We start from the raw sequence: 10,255 nt of genomic DNA on the forward strand, positions 1-10,255 counted from the left end.
TTACAGGTATTGTATAATATATAAAAATATACAGCTCTCATTTTGGAAAGCTGTGAATATAGTATAATAGGGGGATGTTTTTACTGATTAGATGCTTCGTTTGATGACTTCAGCCATCTTTGTAGATTTACTTCTTTTAAGTTTGATCTGTTATAGTCTATACATAAATAAACACTTGTATATATAAATAAACGTAGTAACGTATACTATATAATGCTATAAATGTTCATAAGCGCTGGCAGGTAACATCCATGATGGCGCGGAGTGCAAAGGGTTAAATATCGTTCCGCATGGATTCAACGAACGCATGAACCACAAAATTTGATGTGTGTCACCCAACGTCAACCAAGTCCTTCGCTTTCATCAGTCCGCACCAGGCCCAAGTTAGGCTTCTGCCAGCTTCCAAGGGAAAATACACCGCGAATAAATACAGCGCGACGTTCCGGTCGGAGGTCATCGACGACGAAGTTCCGTCGAAGATCGACTGAGCGACTCCCCCGAAACATTCGCCGAGGCAGCAGGATTTCCCGGGATACGCGTCGTCCTAACTCGTCCTTCCAGTCAGATGCGTCGTCTTATTTCATGTTGTACCTCGTCCACTCCCCGGAAGAGCGGACCGCGCCGGTGGCCGTGGCGTATCCGGGCGGAAATCGTGGCTCCCGTGTCCGTGCCGCGTCGTATTTCCCGAGGGCCATGTCGATGAGGGAGAAACTGCATCCGGCGAACATGCCGGCGCAATCTTGGCCCTCGTGGCCCGCTTTATGAGCCGATCCGTACGTATGGTGCTCCTCCGGCTCCGACGTGAACAGCCGCTTCAAAGGGAACCTGTTAGGGCCAATGGGGGGGAAAGAGCGCTGAAACGTTTCGCGTGTCGCTCTGGCCCGCCGAGGATACATTCCGGGGCGGGCACCGCGGCCAAACGGGGCCACCGGAACAGAATAGGGAACGGTCCGGCGTTGCAGCGGCGGCTCTCGGGCAAGGACTACGGGGCTAGTTTCTTTTTACTCCCGGGCCGCTTAGGGGCGCTTACCCGTTGCGACGGCTTCAAAAAATCGCACACTTTTCGTCCTGGTGCCTTGCACCGTCGCGTTTTGAATATATTCGGAATACTGCGAACTTTAGACGCTTTCGTAGCCTTTGGTATTACATTGTTTTCGTGCTCTATGTTGGACAATATTTTCACAAGCACAGTAGTGACAACTAAAGCGATGTTAACCCTTTGCGGTCGTATTCAATTTATACACAAGTCATGCCGGTCGTAATTAATTTTCTTTCAGTGCACAGTAATAAGATAACAATAATAAAAGACGGAAAAACAAAGTTAGATTAACTTCGTTCTAATGTTTAGACGTATGTAACACAATAATATGTTTTAATTTGATTTTAATTGATTCTATCAGCAATAATGAAACCAAGAAAACTTGATCGAATGAAATAAAATAGATGATAAATAAAAATGGAACAATTAAATGGATCATCCCCTGCTACTATAAAAATTCATCCCTGAAGAGGTCAATACTATCGTTAATATAACGAAATAATTTTTATTTCATTTCACTTCGATTTAGAAGAATTAAATTAATATTCATATTTATTCGATCTAATCAGATCAAATCATATTAATCGGATCACCACGAAATCTTTATCAAGGGTCCGTCTCCTTATTACAGCGCAAGGGGTTAAACTTTTGCTATTCCTCTGCTATCTCCGCTACTTTTCCCATCGAAACGAGATTATGCTCAAATTGTATTGATTCCCGACCGAGAGCCGCCCCTAAAATTTCACCGGATAGACGGCGACGAGGACAGTGAGAGAGAGAGACAGAGAGAGAGAGAGAGAGAGAAAGAGAGGGGACCCTTCGCCGCGGCTGGAATGATTTTTTGCTGGTTCAGAATTCTTACGAGAACGATATCCGTATCATCTCCTCGACCAGGGTGTTCCCTTTCGGCACGAGACGCTGGGATGCCTCGCAGAGAGCTCGAAGCACGCACGCCCTGCCGTCGAAGTTCATCCTGAAAGAACGCATGAAATTAGGGTGGCGGCGGATCTCGTGGAAAATTGGATATTAGGGGACGCTATTAAGCGGAAGAAGGACTTTTGTTCAATTGCCGTTTGGTCGTGGAAGCACTTCATAAGATGTAATAATGCTTGTCGAGTTCTTTTAGTTACGATTGGATATTTGGGCGTGACAGATATTCCACGTTTATAATCAGAGGGAATAAGAAAAATCGTCCACGTTTTCGATCACAGAAAACAAGAAAAATCATCCACGTTTTCGATCACAGAAAACAAGAAAAATCATCCACGTTTTCGATCACAGAAAACAACAAAAATCATCTACGTTTTTAATGAAAGAAAACAGCAAATCTTCCTTATTTTTAACCGGGCAGGTCAGTGAAAAATACTCCTAGTTATAAACTGTAAAAACAAGTTGAGCCGACGAGCGTTGCGTTGATTTAGAGGACGGCGTGGTTCCCGGCCTAAGAGGAACGTCGATCCCGTGACGCGCGCCACGTTACGGCCCGTGTTCGACGTTGCAAGACTTTAAAAGAATCGATCGCAGCCGGCGGAGGCTTCTGCGCGGCCACTCAAATCAAGGGTGAAATTATTGGAGAGGCGAAACGAATTTTTGAAACGGTTCCCCTCAAAGAAGACTTTAATCTTCCTGGAAGAAAGGTCGGGCCAGATAAGAATACACCATGTTGCCCCCTTTCACATCTAACGAGACGCGGCCTGTTCGACGGCAAAAGGATACATTAATACGCCCCTCTTTGGTTATTCCACGTGAAACCTCTTCCGTATCGCTGCGCTCACCGTGTACCAACGAGCACACACGGGCCAAACGATCCCCCGTGACACACAAGTTATTGTCATTAATTTATTAGGTGCCCGAGCGAGGAATCAGAAATTCTGGTGACGGTGCTCCGAGATGGGTCAAAGGGAAATTCTTATGCGAAACTGTTTGGATATGTTCGATGAATTATCTAGATAGCTGGAATTGTGGAAAATTTGAAGGTACGTATTGATTCGAAGATAATTGAAGATTCGACGCATAATTCGAGATTCAAAGATAATTGAAGATTCGAAGTGAATCGGCGATTCGATGCATAATTGAAAATTCGATGCATAATTGGAGATTCAAAGATAATTGAAGATTCGAAGTGAATCGGAGATTCGACGTATAATTGAAAATTCGATGTATAATTGATTATTCGATGCATAATTGGAGATTCAAAGATAATTGATTATTCGATGCATAATTGGAGATTCAAAAATAATTGATTATTCGATGCATAATTGGAGATTCAAAGATAATTGAAGATTCGAAGTTAATCGGAGATTCGATAATTGAAGATTCGATATATAATTGAGGATTCGATGTGTACTCGAAGATTCGAAAATAATTGAACATTTGAATTTTCCCCACAATTATTATAAAATTCAGTTCATGGAAAAGGGTACGTACGCAACAAATAAAAATACTTGTTATACAAAAGATTGGTAAAAATAGTGTTCGAACAATAGCATCGAGGAGAGCTTAAAAGCGTCCTGTCGTTTGTTTATCCGAAGAGAAGCGAATAGGAGCAATTTATCAGCGGGGTAAAACAGCAAAGTAGCGCTTTATCCGCTGATCACTTTGCAACGATGCTGTACGAATCAATTGATATTAAGGTCATTACGTTTCCATCTTTGCGATGGAAATGAATTAACCTCGCCCGTAATTGATGTGACGACGCGCTCACGGGATGACCTATTGACAAGTTAATCCCTTGCTTCCTCTCGAGTCTGACTCGTAAAGGAGATAACTAGTGATAACCCGATAACGTGTACACTGTTGCTAATATTATTCGGTGTACCGAATATTGTTAGGATGTGCAAGATACAAGGGGTATTGGATACCACACATCTCAACCCTTGCCAGGACTGTCAATTAATATAAGTTATTGTTTCGATAAATATTATACGTTCTCGAATTACGTTGAAACATTGCAAACTTGATGGATTAATGGAGGATTACATGAATTTCTAAATAATTACATTAACGTATATTAATGATGGCTTGGTTAAGATTATCATCCTTATATTATTTTTATACTATTTTTAGGTTATTTTTATACTGTTTTCAGACTATTTCTATATATTCTATGATGAATTACATTAATTCTCAAAGTTTTAAAAGGTGAATTAAATGGCAGAGAAAATTCGCGGTAGTTCGATTTGTTCGAATTTTTTTATTAGTTTTCCAAATTTATTTTTGTAACGTATAATATGTTAATTATGTTACATTAGTGAAATTATTTTGATTTTGTAGGAATCTTTGGGGTTGATTTTCGACGTTTGACGATGCAAGGGGGATTGACGCTATTTTTGTAATATATATATTAATAATATTCGAATAATATTAGCATTTTACGAGGATGAAAATGTCAAAGGGTTAGATTACCACTTACTATGATAAATTGTCACTCTGTAGACTCAGTTTTATTAATGAAATTAATTTGATTTTGTACGAATCTTTGGGGTTGATTTTCGACACTAAACATTGTAAATAAATGACACTATTTTTGTAAAATATTCGAACAATCTACAATGTTATGAACGCCAAAAGAGTTCCAATACCACTCGCTCTAATAAATTGCAACCCTCTAGCCTCAGTTTCCTTAATAAAATAACTTCTATTTTCTAAGACTCTTAAGGGTTGATTTTCGGCGCTTGACATCGCAAGGGTCCGACGCTACTCTACACAAATACGCTTCGCCAACAACGTTGAAATATCGCGCGACATTACCGTCAACGTTTATTGAAACACATAATATTTATCTGAGAAGGGATGGTAAGGTTTGGTTAGTACAGCGGAACGCACGATCTTCCGCAATAAGGTCGAGTCCTACGATCTCCAATCCGGCTAAATGTATGCCATTAATTCAGAGGAGCTGTTCGAAAGGGTGGATATAGGTTCGCGGTAGTGGATTCGAAGAAACTGAATGGAATTAGGTAACGCTACACTAAGCTCGGCTCCCATGTCGGTATCCTCTCCGAATCGCTTTATCTTGCGTATCACGGTCTCCGTTGATCGCGTCGCGCGCGCGGGGGGGCTCTATCGATTCAAAGCGACCAAACTTTGTCCGCGAAGCCTCCCTGCGGATTCGTGTTGTTCGAGGCTGATCAAGGACAGTTAAACAGCCGCACAAACATCAGTTCTCGGACGTCCGTGTGCCGTGACAAGTTTATTCATCCGTCACTGTCGACGCTCAAATTCCAAAGTTCTTCGAATTATTGACTTAACTTGCTTCGAATTATTTTGGAAGTTAATTGATGGAATAAGGGAGAAATAGCGTGGAAGGGACGCTTTTGTTTTCAACACGAAATAAAAGGGCGCAAAAGGTGATATTCTACTGCTATTCGATACCTATTATTATGATATTTATTGTGATTTTACAATAATTCTGTAAGCAAAATCGATAGAAAGATTTTAGAGAAATCAGCAAAGAAAATATTTAAATGCTACGTAATTGTTTCTTTCTTTCTTTCAAAGTCATCATAATTTTGTGTACTCTTAAAAAACTGTAATAAACGCGTCAACTAAGTACAATTTATATTTTTATTCTACTCATATACTAAGTAAATTTTATAGTTAAAAAAGTCGTAATGGAGAGTGACGGACATATACCTGCGAACGTTTATTTATGCATGAAGCAAGTACACAAAATTCAATTACACTTTTAACAAGTTCACAATATATGTAAAAAAGTGACAAATTGTTTTTTTTTAATTACTATAATTAAAATATTTATACTGTTGTTTTGAGGCAGTTTTGGGGCAGTAGATTTTTCAAGGTAGATTCAGGGCAGTTTTGGGGCAAATTTAGGGTAGTTTTATGGCAGTTTTAGGGCACTTTAACGAATCACCTAGTTAATTGATCAGTATAAAATCCCAGACATCCTGATTTCGAGGCGTGATGCAACACGTGTCCGGTTCGTTAGCCACAACCAGCGTGAAATATAAAAACCCCCATAGAAACGTTGATTCTCATCAAGACCCCGGCGTGTCCGTTGGGGTTATGGTTTCTTCGAATAAATAAACAAGCGTAGGCCCCGCGAACAAATGGCGTGGCTACCATACCACTAACCAAAAATTGATTCTAGACGTAGACGGTGGTGTTATAGCGTTACGGTGGTTCGCCGAGGTTTGGTTATGCCAAGGTTATGTTGGTGGTGTTGGTAGTGTTGGTTCACGGTGGTGTTGGAGCTGCTTAAGGGCGGCATGAATCAAAAGGTGGCGCCTCAACTAGCGCGGAACGTTACCGTAGCAGCGATCTACGTGGGGGTGGGGGAGGGATGGGGTTGTTTCTGAACGAGCCTGGCAGACCATTTATCTGTTTCTGGGGGCAGCAACCATGGGGAAATGGTTTCTATCCCCCTCCTGGCGCCTTCACGCGAGCACGCTTTGCCCATAACCAGATTTATATCCCACCACCGTCGAGGGGCTTGATTATTTTTGTCGGGCGGTTCCCATTGTCCGAAATAAAATTGGATGCATGCGAATGGCGCGTGGTTATCTTCTAGGACAAAACAATCCGTGCGCGGATGGAGTGTTTACTATGAAACGTATACTGATCGCGAGTATTTAACCCCTTGCCGTAAATCGTTATAAAATATATTATATGATATATATGATATATATAAAATAAAATACGTAAATAATATAATAATAAATATAGCCTCCAAATCTTCTTCGCTCAAGCTGAATAATTTTCAAACGTTCTAATTCGTCTACAACCCTAAGTAAACGCAGTCTGTCGTGGGTCCAGAGCCAATCAATTTTCAACCCTTATTCGCCAGAGTTCGATATGCTTTTAAATCGCATTATTATACCATTTATATATTTTATTATATTATTTTCTTATATATATTACAGCAGTAGAGTTTTCGAGGCATTCACGGAGAAATTATGGTTGCTACAGTAACCTAAGAGTGACCCTAGATTTTCAACCCTTATTCGCGGGTGTTCGATGCCCTCTTAGAAGATCGCCGTCGACTTCGATGCCATCCGCGATTTAATAACAATGACATTTTACCAGAAAGCGGCCGAAATACATCATCGCGAATGACACGGAAGAACTGAGAGGACGGTTCGACGGCTCTTCTCCCATAAATGTGGTCTCGGCCGTGATCGTTCGATCATGATCGCGACTACTAAAGCCGCGCGTTACATTTTATTACACGGCACGCCCCTCGTTCTGGCTGCACTTCGCCAGAATTTATTCGTCGACTACGATTTTGAAATACGGGTTAATGGACTCGGCCCGTCGCGCGTCGAACGTAAATGGAACCCCCACCCGAACGTGTCCGACGAGGAACGAAACCCTGCTCGCGTCATCCCTTAAACGACTGTCTTACTTTTCGATTTTATTAACAATATTTATTTATTTAGCTATTTAACTTCTTTAGTGCCGAACGACGATATATCATTTTGTCGTGTTTGGTGAAAAAGGATTCACTTGGGGTGAACCCTAATACTAAGGGTTAACCCTTTGCGGACGACGACTTTTTCGACTAGCAGGATGTGGCGATTTTATCAAATGTGTCGAGTGTCTTGTATACAAATTATTTTAATATATATATTTATGTAATATACAAATATAATTTATGTGCAATTATATAGAATTATAATTTATATGCAATCACATACAATTATAATTTATATGCAATTATATACAATTATAATTTATATGCATTTTTATACAATTATAATTTATATGCAATTATATACAATTATAATTTATACTTACTAGCCTAGACCTTTTATTTATACTCTTAATTCTTTAATTATATTCACATATACTAGTCCTGCTAAACAAAACGCCGAGAGCCGCCTCTCGCAAAGGGTTAAATATTGTTTGAACTCTAAATTATCGTTCTTACTGTATTCTATTACCACTGTTTGCAATAATAACGATACTCACGCATTCATGATGGTTTCCAATTTGCTGTAAAGGTCCCTGCGATGCCTTCTCTGCAGATAATAATAATCAGGTTTGTAATATTTCCTTTTGCCGGGCTTGAAGTGATGCTTGTCGTAGCTGCTCCATCCCGGATAGGAGACAGCGTTTTTGTCGGGCTGGTTGTTACCGTAGCTCCCGTAGTTCCCGTACTTATTAGCAGGTTTCATTTGATCCTTCCTGAGCTGCAAAAAGGGCTCAAGTATCGGCTTACTCTCGTTTGGCAAATCGTACGAGATACCCCAGTTCACTCCCTCCGTGAAAATATCGTCCGGGGTCAAAGTATGCATGGTCATGCACAACGCGATCTGCGAATAACAATCGTCCATACTGTACAATAAGTAGGCTTTCTATAAAGCCAACGATTTCTATGAATTCCGCCGATCTCTGAACGCCATTGTTCTTTTTTAGTTTACCAGTTTTTGCCTAAGGCGTATTCGTTTGCGCTGGTACATAGCTATCGTTTAGATATTGATCTATTATATAAGATTGGATCTATTATATAGATATTATAGATATAAATATTATAATATAAATTATTTAATAGATACTATATAGATATTATAGATGTAAATATTATAGTATAAATTATTTAATAGATACTATATAGATATTATAGATGTAAATATTATAGTATAAATTATTTAATAGATACTATATAGATATTATAGATACAAATATTGTAATGTAAATTATTTAATAGATATTATATAGATATTTTTATCGCCGCGTAAGATTGCACGAAATTATTAACCCTTTGCAGTGGAGTGGTGACTTTAAGGCACCGCTAAAAATTGTTCTATCGTTGCTCCAAATAATTTGCAAATTATCATGCAAGGGGCTAAAGTTAGAATCGTAGAGCACGGGATTAACAATATCAAGCATTGAAGTAAAAGTTTCTCCAGGCCATTGAAAAATCATTCCGGTTAGTACATATCTATGTAAACAGCATACAATTAAAACGACACATGATATATATACATTCGAACAGTAGCGCCCACAAAATATATCACAATTTTCAATGACAGATTTTCAATTATTTACAGCGTTACTTCGATCCCCGGGTTCGCCGCGCCGCGATTCGCGTTCGAATAATTCACGGCCCGCGAATCATTCCTCGACGCGGAGTCACCGCGCGTATCGACTTATATCTATATCGGAGATCGGCGCAGTCGTTCAACAGAATCCCTCTCCCCTCCCCCCTCCCCACTGGTTTGCGCGTGTGTGTATGCACGGTGAATCACGGTGGCACGCATCGACGGTAATAATTTACAATTTGTACCGTCGCGCGAAGTACCGGGCGCGCAACGGAAGCTCATGAATGTTAGATCGTAACAATTCATGTCCGATTCAACGTTTCATATTGAATCGCGTTACGCGCGTGAAATATTAAAGATCCGATAAAGCGATACGGCTCGATCCTGCTCGTCGGGTTCGGTAAAAAAACCGGCGGACAAACAGAGACAGACAAGACAGAAGGACCGACAGACAGACGGGCAGATAGACAGACGACAGACGGACAGAAAAACAGATGAACTAGACGGACAGGCGTTCCCGTTTTCCCGTCCGATTCGCGGTCGAGTTACGGTCTACTTACGGAGAAAGTCGAGCCCTCCGGAAAGACGACGTAGCGCCGTCTACGCGACAGCGATCCGCCATCGGGTGGTCGCGGCTCGGTCGCGAGGATGCACGATATTAAAACGAGGAGGCAGCAACCTGCGTACCGATTCATGGTTCTCTCTGTGTTCTGGGGGAAAAAAAAAGAGAGAAAGGTGAAAAGTTACCCACATCGTCTCCCTCCCCCCTTCGAGAAAAATTCAAAAGGCTTCTCGAAGGAGGTGACCTGGATCGCTCTCGTGCCGCGCGCAGCCCAGCCCCAGCCCAGCCCATCCCATCTCAGCCCATCTCTCAGCCCAGCCCCGGCCCCAGCCCAACCCAACCCAACTCCCCCCGTCCCCCATCCCCTATCCTATCCTCGTCCCTGCGGAACTTTATTAACATTCAAAAGCTAGAAAAAGAAGTCGCTCCGGCAAACAAGCCAAGAGACAAGAGAGACAGAAAGAGAGAGGAAGGGTGAGAGATGAAGAGAGGGAGGAAGATAGAAGGATAGTGGAAGATAGACGGATAGAGGAAGATGGAAGGACGAAGGAAGATGAAAGGACAGAGGAAAAGAGAAGAGTTGAAACGAGATGAGGAGTTAGAAAGACGGAGAGGGGAGGGGATGGTCGTCAAATCAAGCGGAGATCCGCGTCC

At 41.3% G+C, this 10,255-nt stretch overlaps 1 protein-coding gene across 1 annotated transcript; it reads right to left on the bottom strand.

Moving 5' to 3' along the window:
* Nucleotides 1–246: 246 nt before the first annotated feature.
* Nucleotides 247–9,734, bottom strand: LOC144478338 (uncharacterized). The gene is made up of 4 exons (XM_078196139.1): nucleotides 9,600–9,734; nucleotides 7,967–8,310; nucleotides 1,902–2,012; nucleotides 247–825 (listed from the first exon to the last, which is right to left on the bottom strand). Exons 1-4 carry the CDS (start codon nucleotides 9,732–9,734, stop codon nucleotides 576–578), a joined length of 840 nt encoding a protein of 279 aa, XP_078052265.1. The 3' UTR covers nucleotides 247–575.
* Between the last annotated feature and the right edge of the window lie 521 nt (nucleotides 9,735–10,255).

The sequence above is a fragment of the Augochlora pura genome, chromosome 2 (assembly GCF_028453695.1).
Source record: "Augochlora pura isolate Apur16 chromosome 2, APUR_v2.2.1, whole genome shotgun sequence".
NCBI lineage: Eukaryota > Metazoa > Arthropoda > Insecta > Hymenoptera > Halictidae > Augochlora > Augochlora pura.